We start from the raw sequence: 16,933 nt of genomic DNA, 5'->3' as shown, positions 1-16,933 counted from the left end.
TTGGATGGGTTACGAAATATCTGCTCAGTTGCTTCTGTTTCTCACTGTGAACATTTCACTAAGAGAAATTGTCATATCAAAATCTTAAGATTGTGAATCATACCTTTGTTCCTATATTATCAATATTCATAAACAATCTTGTTGGATTAGATTCTACAAGCAACGGTATGGAGAAGTATTTTCAAACAGAGAATCAAATAACTCGAAAGGTTACTAATAAAGTAAGAATTCTTATTGTATTAAAGAATAATATCAAATCTTATTACAATATAATTTGATCTAAGAAAAAACTTCGACCTTATGAAATTAAGTAAATTAAGTATTCTTTCATCTTCTATATGAAAAGTAGCCATATTCACTCACCCCACAATGGTTTCTTTGAAACTAGTGATAGGCTAAAAGGAATCGCCAGTTGGGCAGGGTGTTATACACTGGCTCCGTCCGGTCATGATTTACACTCTTTCAGGGATTCATGAAGATATTAATTACAGGTATTCATGCTGATTTCCTGACTATATACAGAAGATCACTATGGAAAAAATTAATTAGAATTAGTGAGTTGAAGATGCCATGGTTGGTGATAGGAGATTTTAATGTGGTGCTCACTTGTGAAGAGAAAAAAGGTGGTAGAGCCCCATTAAGAATTTCAATGCAGGAATTCAGAGATTGTCTTGAATCATGTAATTTAGTACAAGCCCCCAAGTCTGGTATTCAATTTTCTTGGTGTAGTAATAAGGTGGGTAAGAAAATAATTTTATGTGATTTGGATAAAGCTTTTTTCAATATAAAATGGTTGGAGAAGTATGATTGATGGAGTTATAAAGTGGGTGTTAGAGGAACATCAGATCATGGAGCATTGTTAGGTGGAGTTGTTAATATTTCAAGACCAAATAACATTCCATTCAAGTACCAACCAGTGTGGACTACTCATCCAGATTTTATTAAAGTAATTCAATATTCATGGGTAGAAGTTTGTAATGGGAACCCTACTTTCATCTTTATCAGTAAGCTAAAAAGACTGAAGAATATTTTGAAGAAATGGAATTGGGAAGTATTTGGTGACCTCAGAATTAAGATAAAAACTACAAAAGAGAATGTTCTAGCTGCTGCTTTGGAGTCTGATGCAGATCCAGAGAATATTGAGTTACTCAATAAATTAGTGATTGCAATAGGGGAGAATGATTTAGCTTCTCAACAATATAATGAATTAATGAGAGCAAAATCAAGAATTCAATGGGTTAAGGAATGTGGAGCTAACACTGCATTTTTTCTTTCAACCATGAGGATTAGGAAGGCTTACAATAATATTTCAGAACTGGAAGACACAGAAGGTAATCTTGTAACTGGTCAAGACCAAATTTCTTATATTTTAGTATCTCATTATCAAAAGAAGTTTGAAAAGAAGAATGTGGCATTTGATGATGAATTGTTTGACGTAATCCCTAAAGTATTAACTGATGAGGATAATGTATTTCTTGATGCTATTCCATCTCAAGATGAAATTAAAAATGCAGTGCTTGGAATGAATGCAGATAGTGCACCTAGACCAGATGGATTTCCTGGAAGTCTTTATAAATTTGCTTGGGAGATTATTGGGATGGAATTAGTGGAGGTTATACAGTATTGCTGGAGTAACAGGTTTATACCCAGAGGTTTCAATTCTAATTTTTTTGTTTATGCTTCCTAAAGTTCAAGGGGCCAAGAAAGCTGAACATTTTAGACCAATATGTCTGGCAAACTTTAACTTTAAAATCATTACTAGAATTATAACAGATAGAATTGGTGTTGTAATTGGGAGAATGGTTTCAGAGAAACAAGGGGCATTCATTAAAGGTAGAAATATACATGAGAAGATTGTATTAGCATCTGAATTAGTGAATGAACTAGATTTTAAAAGAAGGGGAGGAAATGTTGGACTCAAAATAAATATTACATAAGCATATAATTCTTTGAGCTGGAGTTTTCTGTTTGAAGTGTTGAGAAGATTTGATTTTTCTGAGCTTGGAATTCAATGGTTAAAGAAGATATTTGAATCAGCTAGAACATCAGTTCTTGTAAATGGTGGTCCTTGTGGTTTTTTTGATGTGGGGAGAGGATTGAGACAAGGTGATCCTCTCTCACCAATTTTTTTTGTGTTAGCAGAGGAAGTTTTGAGCAGAAACATAACAAAATTTGTGCAGCAAGGAAAAATTCAAACAATGGTTTGCAGAGGTGGATGCCAACCAACACATCTAACGTTTGTTGATGACATATTCATATTTTGTAATGGCAATAAAAAGACTCTGGAGAATTTGATGACCGTACTACTGAAATATCAAAATAATACTGGTCAAGAAGTAAATAAAGCCAAAAGTAAATGCTTTGTGGGAGGAGTTTCAGCTGCTAGGAAGCAAGGAATTGAAGAGTTTTTACAGATGAAACTATCTTTTTTTCCCATACAAGTATTTGCGAGTTATACTTAACCCATGAAGAGTAAAAACAAAACAAGTATGGGGGATGGTGGAAATGATGCAAAAGATGCTAGCTGGATGGATGGGTAAGCTGTTAGCTTTCTCAGCAAGATTGACTCTGGTTAAGTTTGTTTTATGTAGCATGCCTATATACACTATGGCTTTTTACAAGTGGCCAAAGTCAGTTATCCAAACTTGTGAAAGAATTATCAGAAATTTCTTGTGGTCAGGAGATCCTGCAGTGAAGAAATTGATTACAGTTAAATGGGATGAAGTAAATGCTCCAGTGGAGGAGGGTAGTTTGGGATTAAGAAGACTTGAAGTAATGAACAAAGCTTTACTAATGAAATTACTATGGAAGATAGAAAATAAAGATGAAGAATGGACACTGTTTATGAGAGCTAAATACAAGGATAAATGTGGTGAGTGGATCAAATATTATAAACAATCTTCAATCTGGCTAGGGATCAAATGGGTAATGTCTGAGATGTATGAAGGCAGTAGATGGATTGTGGGGGATGGACACAGAATATCAGTGTGGAAGGATAAATGGATTAAAAAATATGCTTTAATTGACAGGCATACTGAGGATGATTATGTAACGCAACATGCTGACCTCAAGGTGAATGATCTAATTCAAAATGGTGAATGGCAGATTCCAGCTCCAATATTAAAATACTTTGATGCCAGTGAGTTGCCAGTTTTGATGAATGGGCGGGATAAAAAAAATGCATACAAATGATATGAATGGGAAATTTACAGTGGATGGTGCAACTTATATGATAAGGAAAAAATATACAGTTTTGGCATGGGCTAATCAGGTATGGAAACCTTGTATTCATCCTTATACTTCTTGCAATTTATGGAAAATCTTAAGAGGAGCTTGTGCAACTGAGGAAACAGTTAGGAAAAAAGGATTCTTAACTGTATCTAAGTGTTATCTCTGTGGCAATAGTCAAGACACAATGGGTCATATTCTCTAGTCTTGTAGTTTTAGTGAATAGATATGGCATTGGTTGAGTGGAATTTTTCACTGCTCTAGTCCAAAATGTTTTGATGAAGTTATGGATGTACCCAAAGGAAAAAGCTCTGCAATCAAGGAAGTATGGTACAATAGTGCATTCAATACTACGGTGGAACTGTGGCTTACAAGAAACTCAGTAATTTACGAAGCGGTGACACTAGATGTAGAACAATTCAAACAAAGAATAATAAGAGTTACAAGTGAATGCTGTACAAGAATGAGAGGAGAGGTGTGGGGAACTATGTATGATTTACATATACTCTTATTTTTTGGCATCTCAGGGGTTAGAGCTAAAACTACAAGAGTGAATCAATGCTTTTTTAAGCTGCGTGTGCTAAGCCAAATACTAATAAGCTGTGATGGAGCCTCTAAGGCTAATCCAGGGATAGCAGGATTAGGATTTATTGCAAGAAACAGTTCAGGTGACTGTATTGGAGCTGCTTCAGGTGGATTGGGAATATCAACTAATTACTAAGCAGAAGTAATGGCTCTAATTGTGACAGGAGAATGGGTTGTTAGCAAACGCTTTCTTGAGGTATGCTTTCAACTGGATTCAAAGGCGGTGTTAGTTGCTTTTTCAAATAACAAGGTGCCATGGATTGTAATGAGTAGATGGGGAAGGATAAAGAAGCAAATCCCATCAATCAGTTTGAGACATTCATACAGAGAAACAAATTTCTCTGCTGACAAGATGGCAAAGAAAGATGTCTTATTAAACAGAGGTGTTGTTCAATACTATGATGAACCTCGGAAGATTGGAGAACGAAGAAGATATGTATTTCAGATTATCATAAGTAATTGTTAGTGTTTTTGTAATTTTATTTTTTCTTGATGTTCAGTTTATTTTTATTTTATTTAATTGGCCTTGAAAATAACTTGGCTGATTGTTGTATTATGAAAATTTTGAGTAATAAATTCATGATTTAGGGAAAAAAAAGAACATTGTATAACGAATATATAAAGCTCTTTTAGAAGCGTAAACCCTCTCATCAACTAAGAGCTCATGTTTGGATAAACCTCCCTAGCCTTTTCAGTTCCCACTATTATCAAGTACGCAGTAGTACGCTGTTCCGCACACTTGGTGCACAGAAAAGTGCTGATCATGAAATCTATATCAGAAGCTTATAAAGATCATCCTATAAACTTCCATAACATCATCCCAATCGATTTCAAAAAAGTTCATGAGTTACCAGATTCTCACACATGGCCGTCTCTCGGTCAAGACTCTATATCTGATATCAGTCATGATCAAGTTATACCTATTATAGACATCGAAGATCCTAATATTGTGAAGCTTATAGGTCATGCTTGTGAGACATGGGGTGCCTTTCAAATTACAAACCATGGAATTTCTATATCTTTTCTTGATGAAGTTGAATCTCAGAGTAGAAATCTATTTACCCAACCTTCACAACAAAAACTCAAGGCTCTTCGAACGCCGGATTCTGTTGGTGGGTATGGTCGTCCTCGTATGCAACCTTTCTTCCCCAACTTTTTATGGCAAGAAGGGTTTACCATCGTTGATCAATCGGCTACTATTGATCAGACTTCGAAAATTTGGCCTAATGGTGATCATACTCCATTTTGGTAATCAATTTTTTTTCTTTAGTTTTGCATCTGCTTTTAACTAATAGCATTCTAACTTTGGAGCCGAACATGTTTTATCAGCAATATGGCATAACTACTCGTATACATGTCCATGCAGTCATGTAATGGAAGAACACCAAAAGAAGTCAAAAGATCTAGCCAACCGTCTGCTTGGTTTGATGCTTGACTCGTTAGAGATTACGAAAGACGATCTGCGGATAACATTGCTAGGATCCTCCTCATCACCGGAGGATCTTAAATCCGAAGCGCCACACACTGCAATACAACTGAATTCATACCCAGCTTGTCCAGATCCTAACAAAGCTATGGGTTTAGCATCACATACTGATACTTCTTTATTCACAATCCTATATCAAAGTAGCAGATCAAGAGGTCTTCAAATTAAAGTAGATGGGTTTGGTTGGGTTACGGTTCCACCAGTACCTGGTGCATTTGTTGTTAATATCGGCGATCTTCTTCATATTCTGACAAACGGTAGGTTCCCGTCAGCTGTGCATCGTGCCATTGTGAACCAAAGTCATCATAGGATATCCATTGGGTACTTTTACGGGCCACCATGCAATTCAAAAATCGCACCAATACCTAAACTTGTCGACTCTAATCATCCTATCCGGTATAGGGACATGACTTGGAGAGAGTATATTGGTATCAAGGCCAAACATTTTGATAAATCTCTTTCTTTTGCCGCTGTTAATCCAGAGATTTGCACAAATGCTCAATCATAATGGAGATTGTTTGTAACCCCGTTCATGTATTAGATAAACAATGGAATTTCATTGAAGTGTTGGCGATACTGCCACTAGTATTTTCTAGCTACATACATATAGCTGCAAATCAACCCTTCAATGTTGATATGGTGATTTTGCTTCCCGCTGCCCTCCTCCTTAGATTTGCAGTTTTGCACAGACCCTTGAGTCCTTGACCAATCACATAACTAGAGTTAGTGTGAACAATATAATGACCTCCTGCACGTCGTTTTAGGAGTCGGCATTGATCCTTGCGGATTGCGCAGTGCAGAAATAATATAGTTTCTGAATCTTTTCGTGAAAAGAAATCAAATAGATAAAATCTGTAAAAAGTTCATAAAATAGTGATTTGTTGAAGTAGTACTTGAAACAAAAAACAAAAAAGTTTATATATCTAATCTATTTGGGGAACTCAACATTTAATAAATATTTCCGGCCCATCAATAACAAGAGAACAATTTTATATTTCACTAAGTGCCAATGTTGAAATATAAAACGCCATTTCAGTAAGTGCAGTGTGACCTAGCTTGTCTATGAATGATGATGGTGGTAATCAACTAATAAACTAACATTGTTTAGCGAGGAAAGAATCGTTCACTGTTGTTTAGTCGATGCTAGTTTGGCTTCACTTGGCTGTATATTTGGAAATGCCCCAATGAACATTAGCAAATGTTGGAGTCTTGCAACAATAGAAGAAACGTCAGATGTATCAAATAATAAATATAAAGAACCGTATCAAACAACTCTACCACGAATAAATTGATGAGGGAAGAATCACAGGTTCAACAAGTTGTCATTAACACATTAGTTCGCGGGTATACTCTAAAGTAATGCTAAACCCCAACGTGCGAAGATGTGTCCAGGATAAGACTGCCCGATATAACTTGTATTAGCACAATATAAGTTACCCACTCTTAAGCTCAGCAGCGGGGATGGAAGTAAAACGCCCGCACGAAAATAAAAGCAAGAAGATGAAGAAAAGTAGACCTAGAGATGGTCGCTGCTTGTGTGTTTTGAAAAGAGATTTTCGAGTTGTATTTATAGGAAAATTAACTTGCAAATCAAGTTAGGTTTAGGTTTTTTCTTATAAAACGAGTTTTGTTTCTTGTAAAACAATTAAACACAAAAAATGAATTTTTTCCATAAATAAAACTCTTAAATAAATTATTTATCAAGTTAAAAACTTGCAAAAAATAATTTCAAGTAGACACGGACTTGGTGCTTGGTACACGCGCATGGGCATGGGTCGAAACATGTATTTTTCGCCCCACCCGCTCCATCCACATTGTTTTACACATATCCATGAGAACATGGTAATATAGTGGAGCACCTCTTTAGTTTTCCACAATGTGGGACTAAAGGTTCCATTTCATTCACTCAAAAATGAGTGAGTATCCTTAGACCCTTAGGTCATGAGATCAAACCACACCAAGACCAAAAAATCATTTATTAAATAATTCATTTTCTCCAACAATCGCCCACATGAATGAAATCTCGGTAAAAACGAAAAATCAGAGTACGGAAAATACCATTTAGGCAAAGGTGTCCATGAGGTCTTGAACCTTGCTTAGTGAGAAGTTACCAGAACTACTAGCTAGACAGTGAACAATGTCTTGAACTGCTAGCGTTTGGTGTAATTCTAATAACATCCATGCATGATATCCTCCAAGTGTTGCTAAGTTCGTGCCATTTTGTCCATTTTGGCCCTGGACATACCCTGTTTCTCAAAATGCTTTAGAGAATTGGCTTCATTCTCATTGTAAGCGACCCACTTCCTCATTCAGATAGGTGAGTTCCATCAAGAGTGTTTACTTCTACACCCCACTTCAATCTTAAATTGAAACTATAGAACTTTTTAAGACTTAATTAAAAGTCATCCTCCACATGCAGTCACACTATCACATCAACACCATAGGGAAGGGACAGAGAATGAAAGTCTCTGATAGTGTTTACCTTTACCCACCATAAATTAGTTGTCTCATTCGAAACTTTGTTATTGGAATCTCCAGTCAGCAAGGTTGAGTATTCTTCATGGCAAGTTTAATTATTTGAGCCTAATCCCCATACCCTTCGATGCTTTACTAACTATCTCCTTGGGCAAACCTTTCGTCAAAGGGTACGCGATATTCTCCTTGGACCTTGTCCAATCTATGGAAATAACGCCTGTGGAGATTAGTAATTTCAAAGAATCATGTCTTCTACGCATATGTATAGACTTTCCATTGTAGAAGCTATTCTTAGCTCTACCTATTGCAGATTTGCTGTCACAATGTATAGATATAGATGGCACAGGCCTATGCCAGAGAGGAATATCTTCTAAAAAGTTTCTTAGCCATTCGGCCTCCTCTCCTGCTTTATCTAACGCAATAAACTCCGACTCCATAGTTGAGCGAGCTATACATGTCTGTTTGGAACTCTTCCAAGATACAGACGCACCTGCTAGAGTGAATACATATCCACTCGTAGACTTAGACTCCTATGAGTCTTCTATCCAGTTCGCATCGCAAAATCCCTCAAGGACGGCCGGATACCCTTCGTAATTCAAAAAAAAGGTCATTGTGTAATTCAAGTACTTTAGCACTCTATTAAGTGCATCCCAATGTTTATTCCCTGGATTACAAGTATACCTGCTTAACCTACTCACAATATAAGCAATGTATGATCTCGTACAATTCATCAAATACATCAGACTTCCTATGATTCTCGAGTATTCAAGTTGGTTAACACCTACACCCTTATTATTCATGAGTTTGCAAGAAGAATCATATGGAGTGCAAACAGGTTTACAGTCAAACTGATTATATTTATTAAGTATGGATTCAACATAATGAGACTGACTCAGACTATAGCCATTAGAAGTTTTTCTAATCTTCATCCCTAATATGACATCAGCGGGGCCTAAGTCTTTCATGTCAAAGTTCTCATTCAACATTTTCTTAGTGGTATTAATAACATCCATGTTTGTACCTAGTATAAGCATATCATCAACATACAAGCATACAATCACACATGCATCCTTGACAAATTTAGTATAAACACACTTATCAGATTCATTAATTCTAAAACCACTATAAATCATCACATGATCAAATTTCTCATGCCACTGTTTAGGTGCTTGTTTCAATCCATACAAATATTTCTTCAGTTTACAAACCTTCTTCTCACAACCTTTAACTACAAAGCCTTCGGGTTGTTCCATATAAATTTCTTCATCTAATTCACCATTCAAAAACGCTGTCTTTACATCCATTTGATGTATTTGTAGGTTATGGACAGAAGCTATAGCAATTAACATCCTAATGGAGCTAATTCTACTTACTGGTGAATATGTATCAAAGAAGTCTATACCTTCTATCTGTTTATAGCCTTTCGCTACCAACCTAGCCTTGTATTTTTCAATAGTTCCATTTATATTACGTTTTCTCTTGAAAATCCATTTACAACCTATGGCCTTAGACCCTGGAGGTAAATCTACAAGTTCAAAAGTACTGTTTTCTCGAATGGAATCCATCTGACTAATTGAAGCTTCTTTCCACTACGGAGCTTCAGGACAAGTCATGGCTTCTTTATAAGTCTGAGGATCAGACTCGGCTAGGTATGTAATGCAACCAGGATAGGTTTTCTTAGTTTTAACCCTTTTCTCTTCTAGGTTCTATTTCTGGTTCATCTTCCTCTAAAGGTAATGACTGACTGGATGATGGAAATTCTAGGGGATCATCTAAACATCTCTTTCGAGAATCACGTTTCATAGGAAAAACATTCTCAAAGAACTCAGCATCCCTAAACTCCATGATAGTATTCAACCCTATGTCAGAAATTTCAGAACTCACAACCATAAACCTATGAGCACTAGAATGCTCAGGATACCCTATAAAAACACAATCAACGGTTTTGGGTCCTATCTTATTTGTCTTAAGAGGAGGGATGGCCACCTTTGCCAAGCACCCCCACACTTTGAAGTAATCATAAGATGGTTGTTTACCTTTCCATAACTCATATGGAGTTTTATCTGATCCTTTAAAGGGTGCTCTGTTCAGGATGTAATTGGCTGAGAGGATAGCCTCCCCCCACAAATTCGAAGGCAATCCTTAACTAATCAACATGGCATTCATCATATCCTTAAGGGTACGGTTCTTACGTTCAGCTACACCATTGGATTGAGGTGAATAAGGGGCTGTAGTTTCATGTATTATGCCATGTTCTTCACAGAAATCTCCAATAGGAATTAGATACTCACCACCACGGTCAGACCTAAAAGTTTTAATGGTAGCATTCAATTGGTTTTCAACTTCACGTTTATATATCTTAAAGGCTTCTAAGGCATCGTCCTTCCCTCTAAGCAAATAAACCTGACAGTAGCTCGTACAATCATCTATAAAAGTGACAAACCATTTCTTACCACCTCTAGTTTGAACTGACTTCATGTCAACTACGTCTGAATGAATCAATTCTACGGTTTTAGTGTTTCTCTGGACATTCTTCCTGAATGATTTCTTAGCATGCTTAGATTCTACGCAAATCTCACACTTATGACTTTTATCTGAAGTGAATTTGGGTATGCAGCATACGCTAGCCAGTTTATGCATTGATTTGTAATTTACATGACCAAGTCTTCCATGCCAAACATTCGATAACACACACATGTAAGCAGAAGAATCATTCAATTTCACTTCATGACAGGTTACATTAAGTTTGTAAAGACCCCCAGTCTTATAAACCTTACCCACATAACCATTTCCCTTAGTTACTATAAGTTTTCCAGACTCAACTGAAACTTTAAAACCCTTATCATCTAAAACAAAACAAGAAACAAGATTTTTGCAGATGTCTGTAACATGAAGAACTTCATTCAATGTGAGAGTCTTACCATATGTGAGCTTCAGACCGACCTTTCCTTTTCCTACAACCTCTGATGCAGATGAGTTACCCATATAGAGTTTCTCGCCTTCCAGCTTTGGAAGATCTATGTTCAGTCATATGAGCTTTATTACTCATGTCCCTTGCAGAAGACACGTTCTTATATTTGGAGCACAACAACTCTTCCACTTGAATCTTATTCCCTAATTCAACCATGTTAATCTCGCCAGTTTCATGTCTTAGCTTTTTCTTGTACTCAGACCAGGAAGTTGGTAACTTCTCAATTACCGCAGGTACTTGAAACGTCTCATCAATGACCATACCTTCAGCAAGAATCTCATTAATAATATGTTGAAATTCGAGGAATTGATCAACAACATGCTTATCATTCGTCATCTTGAAGTCCATAAACTTCGCCACCAGAAATTTCTTGCTCCCTGCAGTCTCCGCTTGATACTTTTCTTCTAACGCAGTCCACAAATCATAAGCACTGAAAAAAATTTAGCATTGTAAAAATCATACATCGTATCTTCTAAACCATTCATGATATGATTTTTCGCCAGAAAATTACACCGCTTGTTATACTCGATCACCTCCTCAGTTAAAGCTTCAGCATTCAGCAATTCATCATGTGGAACAAGTACATAATCCAGTTCATGATGGCTTAGATAAAACAACATCTTGGATTTCCATCTCTTGAAATCCTTTCCATTAAACTTTTGTGGTCTTTCAACGTCGTTCTTTCCCATTGTTACAAGGAATAGTAATGTGTTAAGATTGTTGAACTCTTGCAAAAATAGAAGAAACGTCAGATGTATCAAACAATAAATATAAAGAACCGTATCAAACAACTCTACCACGAACAAATTGATGAGGGCAGAATCACAGGTTCAACAAGCTGTCCTTAACACATTAGTTCGCGGGTATACTCTAAAGTAATGCTAAACCCCAATGTGCGAAGATGTGTCCAGGGTAAGACTGCCCGATATAACTTGTATTAGCACAATACAAGTTACCCACTATTAAACTCAGCAACGGGGATGGAAGTAAAACGCCGCACGAAAATAAAAGCAAGAAGATGAAGAAAAGTAGACCTAGAGATGGTCGCTGCTTGTGTGTTTGAAAAGAGATTTTCGAGTTGTATTTATAGGAAAATTAACTTGCAAATCAAGTTAGGTTAAGGTTTTTTCTTATAAAACGAGTTTTGTTTCTTGTAAAACAATTAAACACAAAAAAGGAATTTTTTCCATAAATAAAACTCTTAAATAAATTATTTATCAAGTTAAAAACTTGCAAAAAATAATTTCAAGTAGACACGGACTTGGTGCTTGGAACACGCGCATGGGCATGGGTCGAAACATGTATTTTTCGCCCTACCCGCTCCACCCATATTGTTTTACAACATATCCATGAGAACATGGTAATATAGTGGAGCACCTCTTTAGTTTTCCACAATGTGGGACTAAAGGTTCCATTTCATTCACTCAAAAATGAGTGAGTATCCTTAGACCCTTAGGTCATGAGATCAAGCCACACCAAGACCAAAAAATCATTTATTAAATAACTCATTTTCTCCAACAATCCCCCACATGAATGAAATTTCGGTAAAAAACGAAAAATCAGAGTACGGAAAATACCATTTAGGCAAAGGTGTCCATGAGGTCTTGAACCTTGCTTAGTGAGAAGTTACCGGAACTACTAGCTAGACAGTGAACAATGTCTTGAACTTATAGCGTTTGGTGTGATTCTAATAACATCCATGCATGATATCCTCCAAGTGTTGCTAAGTTCGTGCCGTTTTGTCCTTTTTGGCCCTAGACATATCCTGTTTCTCAAAATGCTTTAGAGAATCAGCTTCATTCTCATTGGAAGCGACCCACTTCCTCATTCATATATTCCATCAAGTGTGTTTACTGCTACATCCCACTTCAATCTTAAATTGAAACTATAGAACTCATTAAGACTTAATTAAAAGTCATCCTCTACATGTAGTCACACTATCACATCAACACCATAGGGAAGGGACAAAGAATGAAATTCTCTGATAGTGTTTACCTCTACCCACCATAAATTAGTTGTCTCATTCGAAATCTTGTTATTGGAATCTCCAGTCAGCAAGGTTGAGTATCCTTCAAGGCAAGTTTAATTATTTGATCCTAAGCCCCATCCCCTTCGATGCTTTACTAACTATCTCCTTGAGAAAACCTTTCGTCAAAGGGTCCGCGATATTCTCCTTGGACCTTGTCCAATCTATGGATATAACGTCTGTGGAGATTAGTAATTTCAGAGAATCATGTCTTCTACGCATATGTATAGACTTTACATTATAGAAGCTATTCTTAGCTCTACCTATTGAAGATTTGCAATATTGGATAAACGGTACTTTCTGATTCTTAGTGGTATTAATAACATCCATGTTTGTACCTGGTATAAGCATATCATCAACATACAAGCATACAATCACACAGGCATCCTTGACAAGTTTAGTATAAACACACTTATCAGATTCATTAATTCTAAAACCACTAGAAATCATCACATTATCAAATTTCTCATGCCACTGTTTAGGTGCTTGTTTCAATCCATACAAAGATTTCTTCAGTTTACAAACCTTCTTCTCACAACCTTTAACTACAAAGCCTTCGGGTTGTTCCATATAAATTTCTTCATCTAATTCACCATTCAAAAACGTTGTATTTACATCCATTTGATGTATCTGTAGTCTATGGACAGAAGCTATAGCAATTAACATCCTAATGGAGCTAATTTTACTTACTGGTGAATATGTATCAAAGAAGTCTATACCTTCTATCTGTTTATAGCCTTTCGCTACCAACCTAGCCTTGTATTTTTCAATAGTTCCATTTATATTAAGTTTTCTCTTGAAAATCAATTTACAACCTATGGCCTTAGACCCTGGAGGTAAATCTACAAGTTCAAAAGTACCGTTTTCTCGAATGGAATCCATTTAACTAATTGAAGCTTCTTTCCACCACGGAGCTTCAGGACAAGTCATGGCTTCTTTATAAGTCTGAGGATCAGACTCGGCTAGGCATGTAATGCAACCAGGATAGGTTTTCTTAGTTTTAACCCTTTTACCTCTTATAGGTTCTATTTCTGGTTCATCTTCCTCTAAAGGTAATGACTGACTGGATGATGGAAATTCTAGGGGATCATCTAAACATCTCTTTAGAGAATCACGTTTCATAGGAAAAACATTCTCAAAGAACTCAGCATCCCTAGAATCCATGATAGTATTCAACCCTATGTCAGAAATTTCAGAACTCACAACCATAAACCAATGAGCACTAGAACGCTCAGGATACCCTATAAAAATATAATCAACGGTTTTGGGTCTTATCTTATTTGTCTTAGGAGGAGGGATGGACAACTTTGCCAAGTACCCCCACACTTTGAAGTAATCATAAGATGGTGGTTTACCTTTCCATAACTCATATGGAGTTTTATCTGATCCTTTAAAGGGTACTCTGTTCAGGATGTAATTGGATGAGAGGATATCCTCCCCCAACAAATTCGAAGGTAATCCTGAACTAATCAACATGGCATTCATCATATCCTTAAGGGTACGGTTCTTACGTTCAGCTACACCATTGGATTGAGGTGAATAAGGGGCTGTAGTTTCATGTATTATGTCATGTTCTTCACAGAAATCTCCAATAGGAATTAGATACTCACCACCACGGTCAGACCTAAAAGTTTTAATGGTAGCATTCAATTGGTTTTCAACTTCACGTTTATATATCTTAAAGGCTTCTAAGGCATCGTCCTTCCCTCTAAGCAAATAAACCTGACAGTACCTCGTACAATCATCTATAAAAGTGGCAAACCATTTCTTACCACCTCTAGTTTGAACTTACTTCATGTTAACTACGTCTGAATGAATCAATTCTAAGGGTTTAGTGTTTCTCTGGACATTCTTCCTGAATGATTTCTTAGCATGCTTAGATTCTACGCAAATCTCACACTTATGACTTTTATCTAAAGTGAATTTGGGTATGCAGCCTACGCTATCCAGTTTATGCATTGATTTGTAATTTACATGACCAAGTCTTCCATGCCAAACATTCGATGACACACATATGTAAGCAGAATAATCATTCAATTTCACTTCATGACAGGTTACATTAAGTTTGTAAAGACCCCCAGTCTTATAAACCTTACCCACATAATCATTGCCCTTAGTTACTATAAGTTTTCCAGACTGAATTGAAACTTTAAAACCCTTATCATCTAAAACAGAATAAGAAACAAGATTTTTGCAGATGTCTGGAACATGAATAACTTCATTCAATGTGAGAGTCTTGCCAGATGTGAGCTTCAGACCGACCTTTCCTTTTCCTGCAACCACTGATGCAGATGAGTTACCCATATAGAGTTTCTCGCCTTCCAGCTTTGGAAGATCTATGTTCATTCATATGAACTTTATTACTCATGTCCCTTGCAGAAAACACGTTCTTATCTTTGAAGCACAACAACTCTTCCACTTGAATCTTATTCCCTAATTCAACCATGTTGATCTCGCCAGTTTCATGTCTTAGCTTTTTCTTGTACTCAGACCAGGAAGTTGGTAACTTCTCAATTACCGCAGATACTTGAAACGTCTCATCAATGACCATACCTTCAGCAAGAATCTCATTAATAATCTGTTGAAATTCGAGGAATTGATCAACAACAGGCTTATCATTCGTCATCTTGAAGTCCATAAACTTCGCCACCGGAAATTTCTTGCTCCCTGCAGTCTCCGCTTGATACTTTTCTTCTAACGCAGTCCACAAATCATAAGCACTGAAAAAAATTTAGCATTGTAAAAATCATACATCGTATCTTCTAAACCATTCATGATATGATTTTTCGCCAGAAAATTACACCGCTTGTTATACTCGATAACCTCCTCAGTTAAAGCTTCAGCATTCATCAATTCATCATGTGGAACAAGTACATAATCCAGTTCACGATGGCTTAGATAAAACAACATCTTGGATTGCCATCTCTTGAAATCCTTTCCATTAAACTTTTGTGGTCTTTCAATGTCGTTCTTTCCCATTGTTACAAGGAATAGTAATGTGTTAAGATTGTTGGAGTCTTGCAACAATAGAAGAAACGTCAGATGTATCAAACAATAAATATAAAGAATCGTATCAAACAACTTTACCACGAACAAATTGATGAAGGCAGAATCACATGTTCAACAAGCTGTCCTTAACACATTAGTTCGCGGGTATACTCTAAAGTAATGATAAACCCCGACGTACGAAGATGTGTCCAGGATAAGACTGCCCGATATAACTTGTATTAGCACAATACAAGTTACCCACTCTTAAACTCAGCAACGGGGATGGAAGTAAAACGCCGCACGAAAATAAAAGCAAGAAGATGAAGAAAAGTAGACCTAGAGATGGTCGCTGCTTGTGTGTTTTGAAAAGAGATTTTCGAGTTGTATTTATAGGAAAATTAACTTGCAAATCAAGTTAGGTTTAGGTTTTTTTCTTATAAAACGAGTTTTGTCTCTTGTAAAACAATTAAACACAAAAAAGGAATTTTTTCGATAAATAAAACTCTTAAATAAATTATTTATCAAGTTAAAAACTTGCAAAAAATAATTTCAAGTAGACACGGACTTGGTGCTTGGTACACGCGCATGGGCATGGGTCGAAACATGTATTTTTCGCCCCACCCGCTCCACCCACATTGTTTTACAACATATCCATGAGAACATGGTAATATAGTGGAGCACCTCTTTAGTTTTCCACAATATGGGACTAAAGGTTCCATTTCATTCACTCAAAAATGAGTGAGTATCCTTAGACCCTTAGGTCATGAGATCAAACCACACCAAGACCAAAAAATCATTTATTAAATAACTCATTTTCTCCAACAATCCCCCACATGAATGAAATCTCGGTAAAAAACGAAAAATCAGAGTACGGAAAATTCCATTTAGGCAAAGGTGTCCATGAGGTCTTGAACCTTGCTTAGTGAGAAGTTACCGGAACTACTAGCTAGATAGTGAACAATGTCTTGAACTGATAGCGTTTGGTGTAATTCTAATAACATCCATGCATGATATCCTCCAAGTGTTGCTAAGTTCGTGCCGTTTTGTCCATTTTGGCCCTGGACATATCCTGTTTCTCAAAATGCTTTAGAGAATCGGCTTCATTCTCATTGGAAGCGACCCACTTCCTCATTCAGATAGGTGAGTTCCATAAAGAGTGTTTACTGCTACACCC

At 36.6% G+C, this 16,933-nt stretch overlaps 2 protein-coding genes across 2 annotated transcripts; both read left to right on the top strand.

Moving 5' to 3' along the window:
* Positions 1-565: 565 nt before the first annotated feature.
* On the top strand, positions 566-1,937 carry LOC113296042. The gene is made up of 3 exons (XM_026544382.1): positions 566-740; positions 825-1,638; positions 1,763-1,937. Exons 1-3 carry the CDS (start codon positions 566-568, stop codon positions 1,935-1,937), a joined length of 1,164 nt encoding a protein of 387 aa, XP_026400167.1.
* A 2,583-nt stretch (positions 1,938-4,520) lies between these two features.
* LOC113293428 (gibberellin 3-beta-dioxygenase 1-like) lies at positions 4,521-5,821 on the top strand. Its single transcript, XM_026542067.1, has 2 exons — positions 4,521-5,061; positions 5,180-5,821. The coding sequence occupies exons 1-2, from the start codon at positions 4,577-4,579 to the stop codon at positions 5,805-5,807; spliced, it is 1,113 nt and encodes a 370-aa protein (XP_026397852.1). The 5' UTR covers positions 4,521-4,576; the 3' UTR covers positions 5,808-5,821.
* Positions 5,822-16,933: the final 11,112 nt, after the last annotated feature.

Source organism: Papaver somniferum, chromosome 7 (genome assembly GCF_003573695.1).
Source record: "Papaver somniferum cultivar HN1 chromosome 7, ASM357369v1, whole genome shotgun sequence".
In the NCBI taxonomy this organism is placed as follows: Eukaryota; Viridiplantae; Streptophyta; class Magnoliopsida; order Ranunculales; family Papaveraceae; genus Papaver; species Papaver somniferum.
Note: the sequence above shows the minus strand (reverse complement) of the source record. Positions and strands in the feature narration are given on the sequence as shown.